General features: G+C 32.8%; 1 protein-coding gene across 3 annotated transcripts in view; it reads left to right on the top strand.

Moving 5' to 3' along the window:
- Positions 1-3,479: 3,479 nt before the first annotated feature.
- LOC139488818 (prostaglandin reductase-3-like) overlaps positions 3,480-24,732 on the top strand; it is a 49,596-nt gene continuing 28,343 nt past the window's right edge. Inside the window, exons 1-3 of one of the 3 annotated variants that reach the window (XM_071274750.1) lie at positions 3,480-3,888; positions 8,859-8,994; positions 16,140-16,227. In XM_071274750.1, the coding sequence (XP_071130851.1) occupies positions 8,864-8,994; positions 16,140-16,227 (219 nt within the window). In that variant the 5' untranslated portion in view covers positions 3,480-3,888; positions 8,859-8,863. Of the gene's footprint in view, positions 3,893-8,858; positions 8,995-16,139; positions 16,277-24,732 lie in introns of all 3 variants that reach the window. The other 2 variants (XM_071274749.1, XM_071274751.1) reach the window with 2 other exon arrangements.

Genomic DNA, 24,732 nt, shown 5'->3' with positions numbered 1-24,732 from the left:
AGTCCTTACCGGACCTACTCCTTTGAAAATATGTCATAGTTCTTATATGCAATATGTATGTGTTTACTTTCTAACGTTTTACTGCTTTATTAAGCCAAAGAACTACTGGTTTCAACAAAAAAAGAAAAACTTAGAATATGACAAGGTATTTTGGCATGGTGACAGTGAGAATTTTTCTTATCATATTTGATTTTTTTCTGTTGTTTTTTTTATTCATTTGATTTCAGTGAGAGCAAATGATATTGCTCAATATAAACATATCTAAACTGATTAGTACCGACAATTGCACGTGTATTTAATGACCCAGTCACCGAATCCCGGACCCCGAAAACCCGGCACGTCCTTTCAGTTGTAATGATAGTCCGAGATTACTCTGAGAGCCCGTAAATCTAAAGGGAACCAGCTTTAAGATATTACAAAATAAGATGAACCGATGCAAACATATTTAATTTTGCATAGAAACGATTTAAATGAGAAAAAGAAAATGACACGTCCTTATGTCTACAGCAGTCCACTCGGAGATACGGTAGACTGTGACTTTTTGGTGGTTTTCTATAAAAAAAAAAAAAAAAAAAAGTATCGCACCGGTCGCAACTGGAACGGTCACTTTCACAAATGTATCTCGCATAGTCCTTGTGAGTATATAGCCTACCATTTCCCATTTCCAGGAACCAACATGAGAGGTGAAAAAATAAACGTTATGTGTATATCTACACCCTAACACCATCGTATTCAAACTTTTCGATAAAGTGGTCTTCATTTCAATCACAAATATTCGCTCCGGTCGCAACCGTCACCGTAATTTACTATAAAAACAAAAATAAAAATGCTTTTTGTTCAATATCTCGATTTTCATATCTCATGATATGTATGGAAAATAGTTATCTTAACCCCCCCCCCCCCCCCCATATAGGATGAAAGTCAAATATGCGGAATTCAGGGTGTTTTTAGGTGGGGAAAATATGGAGAACATCGCTAAATTGTAACTATAAATAGCTGCTTAATAACAGATGGCTCCATCGGTAGTGTATAGAACTTAAGAGAACTGATAATGAAAGATTGTTTTGAAGAGAGCCTCAGGGTTAATTTTCACACAGATGTCTTACATTTCTTGTGTTGAAATATTAAATTTTAAAATTTCTATCATATTTTTTTTAATTCATAGAGTCATTACGGATCGATTTTTCATGATCATAGCGAAAAAATGTAATTATAAGTATTGAATGCTTCTTTTAGTAATTTCATAGGGTTGTAAAAGCGTTGACGCACACTTTAGAATGAAACGCTTCCGCACCTTATAAAAAATGTACTTCGGTCAACGCTTTTACACCCCAATGAATTTACAAAAAGAAGCATTCAATTTTTAAATGAAGCCCAAATGTTGCGTGTGTAATATACACATAACGAAAAAAGCCATTGTAGAAAAATTTCAGAACAACACAAACAATTTTTGGAAACCTTGAACAAGAAAGTTTAAAGTTGAAGATGGTATTATATTATGTAACAATTGCATACAGCAATTTTGTCGCCAATCCACAAACTGTGTAGGTACTTGTACTGACATTGTTACCTACGTCACTGCAAAAGGTACATAAGACATCAGAAAATAAAACAACACCACAGAACAAATCAATAACACTACAAATCGTGACTCAGTGTAGGTAAAGGTTAAACATCAAAGTACTGAAGTACTGAACATCGGATGACCGCAAGTTCTTATGGATGGTCCGACAAGCAGCTTGTCTCAGAAAAAAATCACATCTCTATACCCGACAGTTAAGTTAATGTACAGATATACATTTTTTCTGGGACAAGTTCGTGCGTGGATTATAAATTAATGGCAGGGAATTCAACCTCTCTGTAATGACTATTATATTGAAGTGATACAAATCAGTATACTCTTGTTTCTTGTTATATATTATATTCATACTTGTATATTACAGTTGCATGTATATACAATTTTCATGCATTTGTATATCATTCTATTCTACTACATCAATGATAGTGCAGTGCAAGTGCATGTTTGACACTCTTCTGTAATAATTCGATTTTTCTATTAGAATAGATTTGAGTAGGCATTCGTATTTTCCCGCAAAAACGTTTAATCATCCATGCAGAGTTATTGTTCCTCGAGATTGCAAACGTTCTTAAGATATTCCTCCGCGTGCGTGTGCATAGATATTAATGAGTTTTTACTTATATGTATATACATACAACAAAACATTTTGATATTATTAATTTATCTTCTTTAAAAAGTATTTGATGAATATTCATTGAAGAAATGTATTTATAACAAGCGATAAGGAATGTTAGTTTGCACTTGATGATATCTGTGTATTCATCGTGTTTATAGATCGGCTACAAACCCTAAACTAATATTACGTAATAATTTAATTTTGGATGTAACGCATCTTCTGATTGGCTGACGTTATTTTGTTATGAGCACATAGACATAATTTTGTCATGTGACCGTGACGTCATCAACGTTTTTTCATGGTTTTCTACGGTTTAAGGAGGTAGACCTAGGTTAAGGGAAATAACTCTTAAAATCATCAATATGTTTGTGTCAACCATTTTTAAAAATATATTCTAAGCTTCTAGGTTACATAGATTATTTTCAATCTGTTTCAGGTAAATGCTTAAAATACATTGATGAACTTGACTTTTACAAACGTACTGATGATTTAAAGAGTTATCTCCCTGAACCAAGGTCTACCCCCTTAAAATGGAATTTAGAATTAAATTATAAGAAATGACTGTATTATTTTTTCTGTCTATTCGAAATAACATAAAAAATGTGGTGCACACTGTTAAATAACCCGCTACGCGCGTTATTCAGTGTGCACCACATTTTTTATGTTATTTCTTCATAGACAGAAAAAATATTACAGTCATTCCTTAAATGGAAATCTAGGCGATAGCAATACTCCGGAATGCACTCACGGTCATCCGATGTAAAAATCAATATTAGTTTTGATAAATCAAAAAATCAATAATCTTGGCCTTGTTTTTTGTAGGAATACCTGTTCAAGGTATGAAAATTGATGATGTGACGTATTTTCATTTACTAAATATATATATGTAACATCTATCGGGCTATTTAAAACATGATTTACCTACCTAATCAAATGAAAAGAACTCCGGGGGAAATGGCCCTACCTCTTTCTTTCAGCCCTCATAACTTTGTCATTTCTTTGTCGTTTTTCATCGTAGTTATTGACGACGATATGCTTTCAAATTTCGAGTCAAATGATATTGTACAATAAAACCATATTTTAACTGATTTTTTTTTTTCTATGGAAGTTTTTCACGATCTTGACTGGCTATACAGCCCTTGAACGGTCGGTATTGATTAGTACATGAAACTGATTCGTAACAATAATTACAGCTGTATTTTGATGACCGAGTCACCGATTACAATCACGTGACATTAGAGATTCTGCATATCACATGGACTGTTCGCGATATCAACCTGGTACACCAGAGGGCCATATCAAGTGAGGGATAAACATGTCGGTTTCTTTATACTTTGATAATTTTCCTCAGATCGAATTGCTATCCTGAGAAGGCTTATTTTATATCGAGCAGAGTTCACTCTTTTTCTCATATAACCTCCTTGCTACGACCAAGTCGATCTCAACTAATCAACACACACTTACAGAAAAGGCGGTAACATTTTATGTATAATTATCGTCTTTCGTCCTCTCTCCTTTTCATATAACCTCCTTGGTTATACTATTCAAAATATTTAGAACAAGGAAGGATACCACACCGACATTCAAGTGCTTGACAAAGAAGATAATTTGTTTCCGGGTAAACGATAATTAAAGTATGTAACGTTTATAGTACAATGATCCTAGTGGATTGTCAAATAGCGGTCATTTCATGGTAAGTAAGTATTACAAGAATTCGAATTCAGAAACTGTAACGCATTATTATATGACGTTCTATGTTTGTTTGTTTTCTTTCGTGGTGACGACGCTGAATTGTGTTAAAAATGATGTGGATATTTTGATCTCTTAAATTGATGTCAAATTAATATTTACGTTTTGACTTTATATTCAGTGATCATTCCCTAGGCATTGAATTAGGAAGGTACAGAAACATTCCAAGAGCACAAAGATTATGTAAAAAATGTGAAGTCCTAGATGATGAATATCATTTCTTTTTGTATTGTGACATTAACATATCTTTGCGTTCTAATCTTTTTGCTTATCTAAAAGACTATGTACCATTATTTCAGCATCTTGATGCATTCAATAAACTTAAACACATTCTAAACCCCATCCCTGAACTTGTTTGTCATATTGGAGTCTTCATTAAACAGTCTTTAGAACTGAGGGAGTCAGACCCGTGTCAGGCAAGGTTATGATGGTGTTTTTTACATACATTTATAATTGAACTCTAATGTTCTTTTATTCCATATATTGTATTGTATTATTTTGTATTTATACATTGTATTTCATTGTATTACATTGTATTTCATTGTATTGCATTGTATAGTATAAAATTATTGTTTCATTGTATTGCTTGACCCTCATGGGTGTAATTTTGCAATAAAGATATTATTATTATATTAAATACAAATAATAATTTTCAGGACTTTGGGTTATATTTTTATAAGACATGACTCACAATATAAGTATGTACTTTGACTTATTATTTGTTTTGACTAAAGGTGCATCATAACTTTTTCGCAAATATGGCCGTATTTACACTACAAATCTCACTCTGAATACAGACAAACCAGTGTATCTAGAAAAGCATTTTCTAAAAGCTATCATATCGCATTTTATCTTTCATAATTCTATCCTTTAATTTCGAATGATGTTTTTTACTGTATAATCTATGCAAAATGTGTCATTTTGTCACAACTTGAGAAAATACTCGGTGACCTATCATTGTTTATTATATTTTTGAACATATCACAATATGAACTACGCTTTGGCAAAGAAAAAGTATGAACACATTTTAATTAAAGTTTATCACGGACGACACTCGGCTAACCGAGGGATTGGTCGGTTAATCTATATTGAGTATGCGGCTATATGGGCGATTGGTCTGTTAATCGGGTTGGTTATACGTCTGTTAAGAGTAAAACGCTTAATTTAATGTTAAACTCTATTAATATACAGATTTTTGGCATGTTATAAGAACCAAATCAAAAAAAAAAGAAAAGTGTCTGACAAAATGATATCTATCAAAGAACATTTTGCACTTGTAAAAACATTTCTTAGTCTGCGCAGTTTTCAGTAAAACTAAAAGGCGTCGCGCAAGTATGTAGTATTAATGCTTATACGCATAGCAATTTTTTAATAAAAGGCGAAACAAACAAATTTATATATCATTTAAAGTACAAAAAATAGTACTGTGGTTCTAAAAAATAAAATGACATTAGTAAATATTTCATAATTGTAAAATAAGTGAATAATACCACGTTTTAGTGAAAATTATGGGAATAGTCTGTTAATGGGTTGGACAATTGAATTTGTGTCAGTTAAGAGTTATTTAGCCACGACAATAATTTTGCTACCTTTATATTTTCCCCTTGAAAAATTAAAGAATGAGATGTTCCTGAATAAACAAAAAAGAAAATTAATACGGTGCCACAGTATCCTAGAAAGAGCATTTTTATTTTGACTTTCTTTGCATTTTATTGAAGGGTGTGTCACTTCAATACAGCGTGATATGGATTGGCCTCTGGAATATGCATGAATTTTTTATTGACGTTTTCAATCAGCCTTAATTTTTGTGTCTGTTCGAAGTAGCACGTTCTCAATTCCGACTGAAAGTGTCTTTCTAATACAACACAGGGTACATATAACGTGTTCTCGTTCTCATATGAACATGATATTTGTCACTGGACGTTAAACCCTAATACGTCAGTATCATCCAATTGGTTCTTTTCTTCTATTACTTAATCATATGTTAATTGACATTAGTAAATATTTCATAATTGTAAAATAAATGAATAATACCACGTTTTAGTGAAAATTATGGGAATAAAGTCTGTTAATGGGTTGGACAAATGAATTTGTGTCAGTTAAGAGTTATTTAGCCAAGACAATAATTTTGCTACCTTTATATTTTCCCCTTGAAAAATTTAAGAATGAGATGTTCCTGAGTAAACAAAAATGACAATTAATACCGTGCCACAGTATCCTAGAAAGAGCGTTTTTATTTTGACTTTCTTTGCATTTTATTGAAGGGTGTGTCACTTCAATACAGCGTGATATGGATTGGCCTCTGCAATATGCATGAATTTTTTATTGACGTTTTCAATCAGCCTTAATTTTTGTGTCTGTTCGAAGTAGCACGTTCTCAATTCCGACTGAAAGTGTCTTTCTAATACAACACAGGGTACATATAACGTGTTCTCGTTCTCATATGAACATGATATTTGTCACTGGACGTTAAACCCTAATACGTCAGTATCATCCAATTGGTTCTTTTCTTCTATTACTTAATCATATGTTAATTGACATTAGTAAATATTTCATAATTGTAAAATAAATGAATAATACCACGTTTTAGTGAAAATTATGGGAATAAAGTCTGTTAATGGGTTGGACAAATGAATTTGTGTCAGTTAAGAGTTATTTAGCCAAGACAATAATTTTGCTACCTTTATATTTTCCCCTTGAAAAATTTAAGAATGAGATGTTCCTGAGTAAACAAAAATGACAATTAATACCGTGCCACAGTATCCTAGAAAGAGCGTTTTTATTTTGACTTTCTTTGTATTTTATTGAAGGGTGTGTCACTTCAATACAGCGTGATATGGATTGGCCTCTGCAATATGCATGAATTTTTTATTGACGTTTTCAATCAGCCTTAATTTTTGTGTCTGTTTGAAGTAGCACGTTCTCAATTCCGACTGAAAGTGTCTTTCTAATACAACACAGGGTACATATAACGTGTTCTCGTTCTCATATGAACATGATATTTGTCACCGGACGTTAAACCCTAATACGTCAGTATCATCCAATTGGTTCTTCTATTACTTAATCATATATTGTTTACAAATCATTCTAAAGAAGTAAACGCAAAGGAGCGAATGCAGCTACATTTGGTTATTTTAAGTTTCAATTCATTTTATTACGTTTAGTTGCTTTTTTCATAAGTGCGAGGAGAACTACAGTTGTCTATGGTGGCCGGTGAATTCCATTCACGTTTTCGCGTTTTCACTTTTCATATTCTATAGGGCGAAAACACGAAAACACGACATCGCGAAGTGGAAAAGGCGAAAACGCGAAAATGCGAAATCGCAAAAAGGCAAAATCGGTTTTGCGTTTTCACCATATAGAATATGAAAGGCGAAAACGCTAAAGCGCGAAAACGCAAAATGGCATTAACCTGCCACCATAGTTGTCCGCATGTAAACTTCTAGAATTTGTCACTAATATAAGTACATCGCAATCCGTTACTGTATCAACAGTCATCGGTGTTTAATGTGAGTATTCTTAAACAAGTATTATTTTTCTCTCGTTTTTAGCAATGTATCACTCTCTACTGTTCTTATCTATTATTCTATATTTTGCGTTTCCATCCAGATTCTCGTGTATACCAAGAGGGTCCGGATTGGGGGTATTGTTTATTTCTGTATTCTTTAAATTGTTATGTCATGTTTTTCTACATTTTATTTATCTTACTCATTATTGTTTCTTTATTTTACATATTTTGTCATCCCAATATATTTTACTTACTTATGTTTATTTACATTACGACGTTTATCTCTGATTTATATACTGGTTACCAATGTAGGTTACAAATGTGTGTCATTCATGACAGTTAAACAGAATCAACATGATATATGCCATCATTCTTGGATGAAATTAATAGTACTTTAATATTACACTTTTTGAAACCATTTTTATCAATATTCAATTTCATGTGTTGTTTCCGTATATGTTATGTTTCGTCGCTCATGTGTTGTTTTCGTATATTTTAGCCGCTTGTCTTGAGCCTACCCATTTGGTCCGATAACACCCCATATAGCAATAAAATTATACTTTCATTAACTTTTAATATGCCATTCATAACTCTTAACAGACCAATTAACAGACCAGGTTTTATACATCCGACCCATTAACAGACCAGGTTTTAAATAAAGATTGATTTATGTCACCAAAATACAGATTTTCGTGTAGATTTTTCACACAATGATATCAATATGGTTAACAAACATAATGCCTTTCTTTTTTCGATGTTCAAAATATTGAATGCAAGTACATTTAACCAATGTGTCATTTTGTGTATATTTTATGTGTGTAAAATGTGTATAAATTTATTGATGAGTAACCCGCCTTTTCATTTTATAGATCGTACATCGAAGCTAGAAAAATAATAATGACACCACTGAATTCAGTACTTTGAATTGTTTTGTTAGACATGAATACTTTTTATGATGAAAATATATTTAGAAAGTTATACAATGAAACATGCTGAACTTTCAATGATTTTCTCGATAACACCTGATTAACAGACTTTAGCCAACCCGATTAACAGACCAACCGCCGATATATCCGCATACTCAATATAGATTAACCGACCAATCTCTCGGTTAGCCGAGTGTCGGCCGTGTTTATGCCCTTTTAAACTAATGCCAACTAACTTGAATAATATTGAATAGTTGATAAACGTAGTGATATTTTTTAGATGAGTCGACATAACGCGGTTATCTTGTCTCATTTACTATCAAGGTTTAAATATATACACATGCTTACGTTATCAGACAACCAAGTAATTCACCTTCTTCTAAAAGGTCGATGAATTGACAAAAACACCGTCATATCATTTTTCTAATTGAATTTTAAAACTTCAATAGTTAACCACATTTTGAAAATCGCATTTTGTAGGTAGCATGGCGGACTTACCAAGTACTTACAAAAAGATTGTTGCTGTCAAGTTTGGGACAAATTTCCGAGATGTGACAAAGGTAGTTGATGCGCCAATGCCAGTTCCAGAAGAAGGTCAAGTCCTGGTTAAAAATAGGTAAGAAATGTAAAAGAATATTGCACTGAATTTATATTTATCTGTGGATTCATTATTATTCGTTGGATACCAATTTTCGTGGGTTTCTTGGGTACATGGGTTCATGTGAACCACGAATTTAAATGTTCAACGAATTACAAATTTATAATAGGCTTTGTATGCAGAGGTTGGCAAACCACGAAATCAAATATCCACGAAAATGCAAGTTTTCCTCAATCCACGAAAATTGATACCCACGAAAATAAATAAATCCACAGTATTCAAAATCTATAAAAACTGTTATACTTTTACATCTTAGTTCTAGATTCAGGTGTGTGGGTGAAGTTACGATTTTTTCAAATTGAATTATCTTTTTTCTGCTTAAATTATTTGTGTACTCGACTTAACTAATATATAGATATATTTTTAAATGATATACGAAAAGAGTAAATATTATAATTTCTGTATTTGCTCTACTTGTCGTATTGTCAAATGATATTTCAAACGGATGGTATGGAATATTTCATGTATACCTTTCGTTGCTATTTGTCGGTAAATGATATAATCACGAACATCACTTATTTGACTTAATATCATTTACAATACTTGCAAATGATAGTTGTGTGTGTACTCGGTTTGTAATTAAACAAAAACACGGCCGACACTCGGCTAACCGAGAGATAGGTCGGTTAATCTATATTGAGTATGCGGCTATATCGGCGGTTGGTCTGTTAATAGGGTTGGTTATACGTCTGTTAAGAGTAAAACGCACAATTTTAATATTAAAATCTCTTTAATATACAGATTTTAGGTACATTATAAGAATCAAATCAGAAAAAGAAAAGTGTCTGACAAAATGATATATATCATAGAACATTTTCCAACTGTAAAAACATTTCATAGTCTGCACAGTTTTCAGTAAAACTAAAAGGCGTCGCGCAAGTATGTAGTATTTATGCTTATACGCATAGCAATTTTTGTAATGAAAGGCGAAAAAAACAATTTTAGATATCATTTAAAGGACACAAAATCGTACTTTGGTTCTAAAATATAAATTGAAATTAGTAAATATTTCATAATTGTAATATAACGTGAGTAATACCACGTTTTAGTGATTATTATGGGAATAAAGTCTGTTAATGGGTTGGACAATTGAAATTGTGTCAGTTAAGAGTTATTTAGCCACGACAATAGTTGTGCTACCTTTAAATTTTCCCTTTGAAAAAGTTAAGAATCAGATGCTCTTAAGTAAAAAAAAATGACAATACGGTGCATGAGTATCCTTCTAGTAAGATCATTTTTATTTTGACTTCCTTTGCATTTTATTAAGGGGTGTGTCACTTCAATATATGGATATGGATTGCCTGCTGGAATATGCATGAATCTATTATTAACGTTTTCTTCGGCCTTAATTTTTGTGTCTGTTCAAAGTAGCACGTTCTCAAATCCGTCCGAAAGTGTCTTTCTAATACAACACAGGGTACATATAACGTGTTGTCGTTCTCATATGCACATGACATTTGTCACTGGACGTTAAACTCTAAATCGTCAACATCATCCGATTGGTTCTTTTCTTCTATTACTGAATCATCTGTTGTTTACAAATCAGTCTAAAGAAGTAAATGGAAAGGAGCGAATGCAGCTACATTTGGTTATCTTAAGTTTTAATTCATTTTATTCCGTTTAGTTCCTTTCTACATAAGTGCAGAGGAGAACTGCAGTTGTCCGCATGTAAACTTTTAGCATTTATTACCAATATGAGTACATAGCAATCCGTTACTGTTTCAACACCCAGGGGTGTTTCATGTCTTTATTCTCAAACAGTTATTATTTTTTTCTATCTTTTTTTTTTAATGCATCACTTCCTACTGTCCTTATCTATTATTCTATATATTCTGTGTTTCCATCCAGATTCTCATGTATACAATGAGGGTCCGGATTGGGGGTGTTGTTTATTTCTATATTCTTTAAATTGTCTGTTACTTTTCTCTACATTTTATTTTATCTTACTCATTATTATTTCTTTATTCTTTCTATCTTCTAGCATCCCAATATATTTTACTTACTGATGTTCAGTTACATTACGACGTTATCTCTGATTTATATACTGGTTAATACCAATTTAGATACAAATTAGTGTCATTCATGACAACCTAAACAGAATCCACATGATATATGCGACCATTCTTGGATGAAATCAATATGTATAGATTATAACATGCCCTTTTTTTTTATATTAGCCCTGGTATCATCCCGAGACTCTTATATCGGCCTCGAGGCTTTAGCCGAGGGCCGATATGGGTCGAGGGATGATACCAGGGTAAATATGGAAAAACATGTTATAATCTTTAAGCTATTTATCACATATTTAAGTGTTGCAGAAAAGAGGGGAAAAAAGTTCAATTATAACAATTTAATGAAACATAACAGGTAAATCTTAAAAATTTATCCGTATCCGTAACAAATATGTGATAAGATATAAATAACACATAGCTGAGAGGGTGATAGAGCAGATTGGGTCCCGAGAAAACATTGTCAACCGCGGCGAAGCCAAGGTTGACAATGTTTTTTCGAGAGATACCGATCTGCTCTATCACCCTCTCAGCTATGTGATATTTGATTTATTATAATGAATGTCCTATCATCATTTTATTTAACAGATGAGTTTTATTATAAAGTATTTTCTATGTAGTCACGTACCTGACAGCGTAACGGGTATTTGAAAAATCATCAGAAGTGAAGTAAATAGACAATAGTAGTGCATTGCCTTGACATATAAACGATACAAGGATTAGGCCCGAAACGGGAAAAAAACTCTGCTATCAAGAAAAAAAATATTTTCAATTGTTGTTATTTTGTTATTGTTATTTATTTTATTTAAATTTTGGGTAAATACCCCTTTCAAAAGGCCTCATATCTGGCTGAGAAATATACATCACAATGAACATGATGAAATGTACATCACCAGTTGAAACCCATCGATTGTGAACGAATGCGTTTAATATCAACAATAAGCATAACACACAATGATTTATAGGTTTTAAAGTAAAAATATTAACAAGTGAAATACGTTTTTCCAACAATTGTAAAAGAAATAAGTTTGAGTCGTTCCACGCTTCGTTGTATTCTAAATTAGAACTTTAAGCATTGTCTATAAAATAACTTGATGTAGATTCAATTCATTGTCGTTTAAACTGCCGATTTTTGATATGTCTAGCCGAGAGGGTGACATTCCAAAAAATTGTCACCCGCTCAGCCATGTGATAGAGTAAATTAACACCTTCGTATTAGGCAATCAAAACGTATGGCATTTTAACATGATGTATAATAATACTTTAATATTACACTTTTTTATATCAGTTTTCAATATTCATGGCCTAAATTCATTGTTCATGTCAGTGTTTCCGTATATATTATGTTTCATTGCTCATGTGTTGTTTCCGTATATTTTAGCCACTCGCCTTGAGCCTACCCATTTGATCCGATAACACCCCATACAGCAATAAAATTATACTTTTATTGCCATTCATAACTCTTAACAGACCAATTAACAGACCGGGTTTTATACATCCGACCCATTAACAGACCAGGTTTTAAATAAAGATTGATTTATGTCACCAAAATACAGATTTTTGTGTAGATTTTTCACACAATGATAATCAATTTGGTTGACAAACATAATGCCTGTCTTTGTTCGATGTTCAAAATATCGCATGCAAGTAAATTCAACCAATGTGTTTTTTTGTGTACATTTTGTGTGTGTAAAATGTGTATAAATTTATTGATGAGTAACACGCCTTTTCATTTTATAGATCGTACATCGAAGCTAGAAAAATAATAATTACACCACTGGATTCAGTACATTGAATTGTTTTGTTAGACATGAATTTTTTTTATGATAAACATATATTTAAAAAGTTATACAATGAAACATGCAGAATTTCCAATGATTTCCTCGATAACACCCGATTAACAGACTTTAGCCAACCCGATTAACAGACCCACCGCCGATATAGCCACATACTCAATATAGATTAACCGACCAATCTCTCGGTTAGCCGAGTGTCGGCCGTGAAAAAGACATTTAAAATCATCAGCAATTATAACAATCACTCTAATTGGGCGTATTGCATTTGCGCCTATTTTTGAAGAAAAAACCCGCAGTGATTCATTTGCGCCCGAGGGTTGTATTTCATTCGCGCTACTAAATAAATGCATATCAAATTAATCGCTATATGGCAGTCAGCAGGGTTTTCAGAACATCTGAGTTGTTCGACCTGCATGTCAGTTAACTGCTAGTAGTCTGATGTTATGTATTATTGTCATTTTGTTTATTTTCTTTTGTTACATCTTCTGACATCAGACTCGGACTTCTCTCGAACTGAATTTTAATGTGCGTATTGTTATGCTTTTTCTTTTCTGCATTGGCTAGATGTATAGAGGGAGGGTTGAGATCTCATAAACATGTTTAACCCCGCCGCATTTTTGCGCCTGTCCCAAGTCAGGAGCCTCTGGCCTTTGTTAGTCTTATATTATTTTTAATTTTAGTTTCTTGTGTACAATTTGGAGTTTAGTATGGCGTTCATTATCACTGATCGGTATATATATTTGTTTAGGGGCCAGCTGAAAGACGCCTCCGGGTGCGGGAATTTCTCACTGCATTTAAGACCTGTTAGTGACCTTGTGTTGTTGTCTTCTCTATGGTCGGGTTGTTGTCTCTTTGACACATTCCCCATTTCCATTCTCAATTTTAGTCAAATGCGTTTTGTTAAAATATACCTTTTCACCATCACCTTTGTTGGTCTTTTGGAAAATGTTCTTTGGGCTGTATTTAGACCCTCTACCAAAAAATGTGTTTTGTATGCAATTGTATAAAAATTTCGTTTTTTAACTCTTTAAACCTTGTTTTCAATTAAGACTTGTTTACTGGTATATATTTTCGTTTGGACTTCGTATTATATTTGCCTTCGGGTTAACATAATGCGTTCATCCTGTTTCGACTCTTCAAAATTCAAGAGTCAATCCTAAATTGAGGTCAATTATATGGCCTTCAAAATACCGTTTCAATTCCTAACATCAGCGAAGAGACATTATTGCCGAAAATTAAAATCCGGATATGGGTACCAATTTTTGGCATCATTATGTAAGTCTTATTATTTTCTATCGTTCACTAGAGAATCTGTCAACTTGCAACCATCGTCTGATTGGATCTGTTTCTTGAACACGACCAATAACACAAATGGTAGCTCACACTTTAACTCAAATTAATATTTCAAACTTTGAACTTGCACAACAACACTAATTACAAATAAAGAGTTTATATCCATACTGTATAAAATGTTAATTACATGTGTCAAAATATCTAACATTTAGATCCGCCTATGGCTTTGTATTTAAGAATTGAATGCTCCTTTTTATAAATTCATTGGGGTATAAAAGCGTTGACCGAAGTACATTGTGTATGCAGTGCGGAAGCCCTTCCTTCTGAAAATGTGCGCACGGTCAAAGCTTTTACAACCCTACGAATTACAAAAAGAAGCATTCGATACTTATAATCACATTTTTAGCTAGGATAATGAATTTAAACACGATTTCTGTCAAGTTTTTCTTTAATTTACATGTGCACTTTATGGTGGGAGTTCGGGTCATCACGAATGTTACATATCATTGTGTAATTCAGAAGGACGCGAGATTGCTGTTAGCCATTTGAAATAACATATCATATAAATGAAACATAGATGCAATGCAATTATATATCCTTTAAATTACATTTATTTTATATGAGCCTTTACTGTGAAGTATTGAAAAATTTATGTAGGCTTGATGTACGTTTTCATTTCTAAAATACGTTTATTTTGAAAGTGTTGGTCTTTCAAATTTGTATTACACGACAGTCAAAATTCGTTTTGAGAATATTAGTATGTTCAATTTAGGTAGGTACATGCATTGCATTGATATATAAGGCGAAAAGATCGTGTATTACGTCAGTTGAACCTGAATATATCATCAAGCCATCGTATCTAAATCTTGAACACATCATTATTTGTTTTCGATAAGTCAAGTTTAATTTGTTAAACATTTTCAAGTATTTAGTTAAAGTCATAAGAAACCTCAAATCAAAAAAAATTAATGCATATGATTTTTATAACTCAATGGATAGTTTTCATTATAAAACTTATGTACATATATTAGGGAGCCTTCATTTATTCATTTATTTCTTATTTTCTGATATCAGAAAATGATTTTTTGATATCAGAAATTCTATTTTTTGATATCACAAAATCATTTTTTGATATCAGAAAATCTATTTCTTGATATCAAAAAATAATTTTTATTTTCTGATATCAAAAATTCGAATTTCTGATATCAAAAAATCGATTTACTGATATCAAGAAATGAATTTTTGATATCAGGAATTCGAATTTTTGATATCAGAAAATATGCTTTATTTCTTGATATCAAGAAATCGAATTCCTGATATCAAAAAATGGAATTTTTGATATCAGAAAATGGAATTTTTGATATCAGAAAATAAGGAATAAATAGTAAAACGGCGCCTCATACATTATTAAGTTTGAATAGTTCTGTCTTTTTGAAGAGGTTAAACATACCGCATCAACTCTCACTCGGTAATTGATGAAGGGTCTTGAAGACTGCTGTTTGTCTTTTTGTGATGTTTTGTTATCTAAATTTGTGTCGATTTTTTTATTCATATTTTTGTTACCTTATGTCCTTTTTTAATTATAGTTTTCTTGTTCTACGTGGGATATAAAATGCATTTTCAAAGTCAGGAGTCTATAATAGACCATTTGTTACGTGTGTGGTTTGCCAGTTTTTTTTATGTTATTAAGTTAGTCGTTTAATTTATTTTATATTTTTTTCTCTCGCAAAATATGTAGCATTTTTTTCAAAAATATATTCCAAGACCATGGTTACTAATTTCTAAGATCGAAGACATTACAATACGAATTTGAATAGAGTAAACAAATCTATTTGGCGTGTAATATACTTCTATTATAGACAGTTTTAATTCGGCCCTAAAAGAACAAAAAACAAAATGTACATGTTAATAAATTGTTTTGATAACCTCAACTATATTTCTGTCTTTCTATTTCTAAAGAATGCGATAAAATATAGATGTGCTGTACATGTAATTCTATTTGTAGATTTGTTGGTATAAATGCGTCAGACGTTAATTTTACCGCTGGAAAGTATGATCCCAATGCTAAGCTACCTTTTGATTGTGGATTTGAGGTAAATAAGGGAGACTTGAACATTTTTAAAAGCAGAGTTTTGTATGACAGTAGACCATATAAGAGATAAAAGGGAATTTTTCAGCCAGAAAAACAAACATTCACATATATTTTATTGATTAAAACAGGATTTAAAGGGATGAATAGGGTCATAATACCAATACATGTATACATCTCGACGTAAAAATGTCTTTTGTAAATATCATTATCAGCATTACCTTTGCATACAGTTTAAGTACGATTATTTTTAGACAAGTACATTTGTATGTCCAAGTATTATGATATACTGAGTGATCACATAAACACATTCTCTACATATTTTTTCTCTCTTTTCTATTAAAAAATTAAACCGACAAATCTTGAAAGTTGACTAAATCTTTTGTACGATTTTGCAGACTTCTTATGATATACCCACTGAACATTTCATTTTTTTGAGAATTTTCGATTTTCGGATGTACAATTCTATATGCACAAAATGATGAACTGTTTTCCTTTACATTTGGTTCAAAATTTTCACATATGAATGACAAATTTGATATCGATAGTTGTGTGATTTTGCCCATTTGAGACTTATCGCAACTGAAGTGTCTAAACAAAAAACAAAAAGGTCAACGTGGGACGAGCTGTTCTAGTTACATATATATTCAAGTAGCTGAAGACTGCACCGAAAGCATATTTTTGTTTTTTTCAAATGAGAGATAAACAGCGGCTTGTAATATGATGTGTTGCATTTTGAATGGTACTCAGTATACTGGTATTAAAAATTGTTTAGTGTAGGTTTTACGAGAAATATTTAAGTTAGTTTTTGAAATGGAAAAGCATTGTTTATATAGTAATATTTAGTAATGGTAGTTTTTGTACATCATTTAGTAATCATTGATCCAAGAAGTAGTAGGAAACGAGAGTGGCTTCCACAATTGAGAGTGTGGATAAAGTGGATTTGTCTAATCCCCTCTAATCTTCTTAATCCAGCTTATGGTACGATTTAAAGCACTATAATCTTCTCAAACCAGCTTATGCTGCAACTTTAAGCACATTATTATGCAATCAATCGGATTAAAATAATCCTTATCTTTTAATTTATATTATTGATACTCAATGTTTTGTTCCCCCTTTTAATCCTGATTGGAGTAAACGATTGCTAATTAGGTCTTTCCACTTTTCTGTGGAAAGACCTATTGTATTTGTTCTGATTATTATTAAGTCTTTCCACTTTTCTGTGGAATGTGGAAAGACTTATTGTATTTCTTCTGATTATTATTTTTTTTTCCCGCCAACTTCTGAAATTTTTTTTTTGCAATATGTTGCTTAGTTATTTCTTGTATTGTATCGTATAGTTTATGCGCTTTTAAATTTCACCCTGCTAAGCCGAACCATTTTCTTTGTAAGAGTTATCTCCCTATTCACTGTTTATCAAGTGAGTGCATCTCCTTTGTAACAAAAAAAGATATTGACAAAATTCTTTTTACAAATTGTTCGTTACATCCTCAGTAATTTTTGGCTTATTTGGATCGAAGCCATTCGATGAAATGTTATAGGAATTATCTACCTTTACAAAATAAATTTGTCAGTATGTTTTTTTAACTCATAAACAGTCAACCGTATAACCCTTGAATGTTTTTATTTGAAATCCCTAGGTCCTAACTTAGAAAATGAGGTCAAGGTCAAAGGTCAAGGTCAAGTTCTCAATTGTGACTTTTGCTTGTTTTTGCATTTTCTTCGACACTTTGAAAGATAAAAGAACAAGTGCAAAATGTCTGCTTTATTGTAATGAAGATATGCTACATTTAGTCTGACATAAGACATAAGACATAAGACATAAGACATTTTATTTCACTAAAGCCCCAACATGGGGTATGTTAGTACAATATTTTTTCTGATACAATTTATAATGGCATCTTATAGGAGTTGGTGCCCCTGAAATGTCTTGATATGAGGTTATTTGATTCTAACTTCAACTAAGTTCATTACAAAGCCATTTGACCTTGTACAAAAGGTTAGGTGACAAATGACCTTGAAAAAGGACTACCGGAAGTGACCTTGAGAAAACTGGAAGTAGCCTTTTTTTTGCAATTTTTTCATATAAAAGTACTCAGAATCCATATATTTTGTCATATAGATACATAAACTGATTACTGAAGACTAAGAATTACTTCCAACAAACCGGAAATGGCCAATGATATCCGATTCTACATACAAAAGTATATAGAAACTATATTTATTTTTGGAATCAGTGTAAAAGAAGCTATCATATGAGACCGGAAGTGACATTCATTTCACCTGAAGTAGCATATTATCTCCCTTATATCACTCAAAAATAATTAAACCATTATTTATCACATCAGTATGAAGAAACTATCTTCTTATCAAATTTCTTTGATGTGGAAAGGTTTATAATTTTTTTTTTTTTTTTTTGCGCCAAATTTTGTTCTTGCGATAAATGTTTGTTTCGAAATATGTCACTTACATATTGGTCATATTGTATCGTATAGTTCATGCGCTTTTAAATTTCACCCTGCTAAGCCAAACCATTTTCTTTGGAAGAGTTATCTACCTATTCACTGTTTATCATCAGAGTGCATCTCCTTCGTAACAAAAAAAGATATCGACAAAATTCTTTTTACAAATTGTTCGTTACATCCTCAGAAATTTTTGGCTTATTTGTATAGATGCGGTTCGATGAAATTTTATAGCAGTTATCTACCTTTACAAAATAAATTTGTCGGTATGTGTTTTCAACTCATCAACTATTAACCATATAACCCTGGCATGCTTTTATTTGAGACCCCTACGTCCTAACTTAGAAAATGAGGTCAAGGTCAAAGGTCAAGGTCAAATTCTAAATTTGGACTATTCCTTGTTTTGAGTTTTTCTCCGACACTTTTAAAGATACACATTAAAGAACAAGTGCAAAATGTTTGCTTTATTGTAATGAAGATATGTCAAATTTGGTCTGATACAATTAAATGGCATCTTATAGGAGTTAGTGCCCCTGACATGTCTTAATATAAGTTTGATTATAACTTCAACTAAATTTAGTATAAAGCCATATGACCTTGTACAAAAGGTTAGGTGACATATGACCTTGAAAAGTGACACCCGGAAGTGACCTTGAGAAAACCGGAAGTAGCTATTTTTGCACTTTTTTCATATCAAAGTACTCATAATCCATATATTTTGTAATTTAAATACATTTACTTATCACTAAAGACTAGTAGTGATTTTCTGTAAACCGGAAGTGGTCAATTATATCCCGGTTTACAGGCAAATGTATATAGAAACTATATATTTTTGGAATCAGTGTGAAAGAAGCTATCATATGAGTAACATTTACTTAACCGGAAGTAGCATATGATCTCCTTTAGTTCACTTTCAAGCAAAACAAAACCATTATTTATCGCATCAGTCCGAAGAAACTAGTTTCTTTTCAAAATTTCCTTGATGTGGAAAGACCTTCAATTTGTTTTCGGATTAGAGAAACAACTCTTAATTGATATCCTAGATTAAAGGAATCCCTTTTAATAATTGACCAAATGTTTGCAGATAATTAAAATCCATTTGTTTTCGGACTTAATTAGCGGATCCTTTGTTTGAATAAAGGGAATTAATTGTAACGGAAGGAGAGACAGACTATTTTTTTACAGGAAATACTCTACACCACAGATTGCAATATAGAAGAAATATTAAAGAACCGCTAACTTTATTTTTTTACAAACTAGTCGAGATAAGGATAGTTAAAATGAAAAAAAGTTTTTCTTTCTTTTTCTTTGTAAATTGTTGATATTATTTTCTTTCCTTTCTCGATTAGTTTGTTTAAAAATAAAACACCTCGTTGTCTCATCTATATATAGTTTCTTTAAACACAAAATAATAACACATTTCATTTGTTAAACATTAATTTTAATTAAAATATTCTAGATTGTATTTGTTTTTAGTTAAAACATTTAAATTGCAACCATTTTTTTTTCTTCTTTTTTATTGTGAATATACTGTTTATGTCTCGTTGCACATACATTTTCTTTTGGGTTTCCTAATTAGTTTCTGGTTTTTTTTTGTCTTTTTGTTCCGTTGGATGTATTCATTGTCACTATCTTCACTGTATTCATCTGTTTCTTCTTTCTCCTTATTTGCTTCTTCTGTTTTCTTTTCTTTATAAGGGGTAGACTCGAATCGGTCTTTGTTTGTTTGTTCGACATTTCTAAACAAACAATTTGGAATGTTAGTAGACTTCAGAAATTGATAGAATTGATGTATAACAGCTGTTAGTTTTCTATGACCAATTGGAACTGTTAAATCACGTATCAAGTCAACGATATGAGTGTTTGAAATAAATTTTCCGTCAATGCAAACTTCACCTTGTTTGTCACACAGACAGCCTCGAATTTATGTTTAGGAATAAGAATCATTTCCTTCGTCATTTTCAGTGAGCAAGCACAATCTTTACTTCTACAAAATGTTCTATAGGAATAAGATTTGAACGATACTATAAAAGAAGTCTTTTTCGATGTAAACGCTGGGTGTTCTCGGCAGTGATTTTACGAATAACCGTTTTGTACTCCAACAGTTTCTTTTCAAATAGCGGAGATAGTGTAAGACCTCCATGTAAAATGTTGTATATACATTCTAGTAGGATATTAAATTGTTCGTTATTCATCGTTTTTATCATTGCTAGTCTTTGCTGATCCTCAGCGGAAGCCAATAAGGAAAGAAAATTAACGTGTCTCATCACTTGCTTACTCATAGCTTTTTAAGTATTATTTCGGAAGAAAAACCACACAGTTCTCTCCAATGAATATATTTGTTCTAAGTAAATAAAGTTTGCCTGTGTGAGCGCTCAAATCAAGGTGTTTGGAAAGGTAAATGTGAATGATCTTCCTTTGACATGGTTTGAGTTCTTCTTTTTTCACATATGGTTGAAATCAAAGTGTTAGTTCGAGTTTTATATGTTTGATACAGACGTATATTTTTTTTATTTGGTTTGTTTTTGGTTGTGTTTAAGTTTTGATGAAAACAATTTTGTCAAATCAATGATGTTAACCACTCTTGCAAAAAATTTCCGAATTAGTTTTCAAACTTAATGAATTACCTGAAAGCAAGTAAATGACCACCAACAATGTAAAAAAAACTTTAAGAAATACAGCAGTTCTATAGCGAAGAAATTTTAAAAGACAATATATATATTTGAATATTTATTAGACAAATAGAAATATCAAACACAGAAAAATAAATGTCATATAAAGTGGTTGTGTAATAACATAATCTAAATAGGACAAAATACAACAAACAGTATTAGGTATGAATTTAGTGTTCTACTTTGATCTGACGATTTTCCGTTATTTCAAAATAGCCAGAGTTTTCGGCTACAATGAGTAAAGAGACAGTTTCTAGTGAGGGTGATGCAAAATGACATTCAAGTCTTACTTTTCCTTGCTTTACCAGTGACAGATAGTTGACATCTGAAAAATGAGGTTGTAAATCAAAACAGAATAAAGCATATCCATTGTTGAAGTCCGATCTAGTTATTTCATTCCCCGCATCTCCGCCCCACTTTCCACAGTTTTCAAACATTTTAACGTATGCTGCAACATTTGTTGCACCCCTGTCTTTGTTGGATTGTAGTTTCAAAAGGAATTTCATCTACAGGAACTAACTCCATCACAGTACAAAGTTATTTGTTGCAAGTCAAAATGTTGAAAATTCCACGGATTAAGTTGATAATCACCGTTCACGGCGTTTGTCGGAGTTAGACCCATGATGAGTCGTTTTGGTTTCACGTCTTGGAAAACGTTCTCCAACACTGCATTCGTACTACCCATCATAAGAGTAATATGTTTCATTACTGTTTTTGTATAGGGATATTTAGCATTCGTTGATTTCAATGCTTCCGAATGAGCAAAAATGATTGCAAATGAATTGACCTTAATTTTAAACACTTTAACGACAATATCTTCAATGAAAACATCATAGTCAGCATCATCTTCGCTTGAAATCAGACAGAAACTCGGTCTACTTCTGAAAAGTTTCAATTTTACGTCAACCATATTCAATAAGTAACGATCCATTTCAAAAAGATCGTGAAACAACATTCCTTCCATATCAAGGCTCTTAGAATTCCTATCAGTTTTTTCCTTTCGTAAAGACCCGTGTTAGTATCAAAAGAGTCCATGTGTCCACTTCTGTCCTTATAAAACAACGCACTCGTTAGTTGTGATGCTTTTGCATCTTGTCCATAATCGAGTAGCGTTTTCATCATGCATTTGTACGAGTAGTTGGTATTACTGGATGATACCAGTGAACCTTGTAGGTAACAGTCGACCTGAGAAAAAAGTGCATAGAAAAATCCATTTACTGGTGCCACCTTTGAATCTATAGCAATATTGTCTCCATTGCTATGTTTTACACGCAACTTAACATACAGTTTCGACCGTCTGAGATCGATGTATTCTAGTCCGTTCTGGGCACACAAATTAAATTATATTGGGTTGTAGGCTGTTACTTGTGATGTAGGGCGACATTCTTCATACGAAATTGACTCAACTCCTAACTGGTATGGAGGTTTCTCGAAAACTTCTAATTGTGAAGGAATAGCTTCTGTGAAGTTGTTCTGTGATGTTAGTAAAGCCATTTTTAATTCATGTACTCTGGAAAAAAACCGTCTCGTTTTGGTTCTCTTTTCTTTTTGCATACACCAACTCCACTGCTGATTGCCTTATCACTGGTCTTTCGTTTACGTTTTTTTCCTTTTATATGTAAACCCTAATCTTCTAAAGACTCTTTAGCCATGTCGACCATTTTCGCACTTGGACTAACTAGATGAATATTGTACTTTTCATTAGATTTCGACGAGGTTGACGGCGATTTTTGATTCTCAATAGGTATCATAAAAGACCCATTACGTCCGGTATTTTTAATGTGCGTTAAGCCCCAGTCCCACTAGACCACGATCGCACCACGCTTACCGCGATCTAAAATGAATTTAGATCGTGGTGAGGTCGCGGTATGAGCGGCATGAAAATGTAAATTTTCGTTGCTTTCACGATGCTACTACGTCCTCTCTACGCTTCTACAAAGATCCCGCTACGATTATACCACGTTCTCACCGCGCTTATTCTGCGACCTCACTACGCTTATCAAGATCTTTCTACGCTCTTCACGTTCTCACTACGAGCATACCACGAGTTATCCGATTGCAACACGATCTTGCTGCGATTATAACACGTTCTTACCACGATTATACTACGTTCATAGCGCGATCTTACAAAGTTCTCAGCAATAACGTCAACATCGTGTTCCATATCAATACAGTTCAATTCCTTCTGTTTCTGATTAAATCGTAGATTTCTCGGAAACAATACAGTCATGCCACCAAAATCTACCAGAACACATGGGCATGGTGGTAGGAGTTGATGTAGAGGCAGAGGGAGCAAAGTAACGAATCGTGATCAAGCAGAGATGTCGGACCGACCAATCCAACCTAAATTACAACCTATTGCTGGTCCATAAAGCTCAATGACGATATTTTAGTGAACGATAGCAGAGATGACATAGATGTATCAATATATATAGGAAGATGTGGTATGAGTGCCAATGAGACAACTCTCGATCCAAGTAACAATTTATAAAAGTAAACCATTATAGGCCAAGGTATGGCCTTCAACACGGAGTCTTGGCTCACATCAATCAGCACGTTATAAAGGACCCAAAATATTACTAGTGTTAAACCATTTAAACGGGAAAACCAACGGTCTTATCTATATAAAAACGAGAAGCATGGTTGAGCCGTTAGAGCAAATGGATAATTACATTCAAACAAACAAAATCTAGGGAGCTTTTTTTTATATATTTTATGTGAAAATGACAACGAGAATGATGGTCGTAGTGTGAACGTAGTCAGGTCGCGAGCGTGATGAGGACGGCAAGGGCGTGCTAGAATCGTACTATGGTCGTGAACAGCGTGGTATAGTCGTAGTGGAAGCGTAGTTGGGTCGCAGTGAGAACGTGATGATCGTAGTGGGGTCGTGATAACGTCGCTGTGCGATCGTAGCGCAGTATCTCCGAATAGAATCACGCTTTCGCTACGCTCTCGCTACGATTGTACAGCGACCGTTGCGATCTTACTACGATCTTAGTGCGCTCTCACTACGCCTCTACTACGACCTGATTTCGCCACGACCGCACCACGATTGTTTTGAACATGTTCAAAGTTGGCCACGCTCTTCACGATCTTGAAGACCTCACCACGACCGTGATACGACCTTACTGCGATCTACACGATTGCACTACGATCATCAAAATTTGCATTTTTTTCACAGATCGTAGTGCGATCGTGGCCTAGTGGGACTAGGGTATAATATACGTTTTGTTATTCCCCTGCACAACATTTTAATAATATTTCGACCACTTCTCCATCCTTGGAATGTACATTTTGTCTGCATTCATCGTTTACACTTCCCCTTTCTTTTTCTAATATGAAGTGTACAGGACAAACGTTGATTTAAAAATGACG

This window comes from Mytilus edulis, chromosome 9, assembly GCF_963676685.1.
Source record: "Mytilus edulis chromosome 9, xbMytEdul2.2, whole genome shotgun sequence".
NCBI lineage: Eukaryota > Metazoa > Mollusca > Bivalvia > Mytilida > Mytilidae > Mytilus > Mytilus edulis.
The sequence above is the reverse complement of the archived record's forward strand: the minus strand, read 5'-3'. Positions and strand labels throughout refer to the sequence as shown.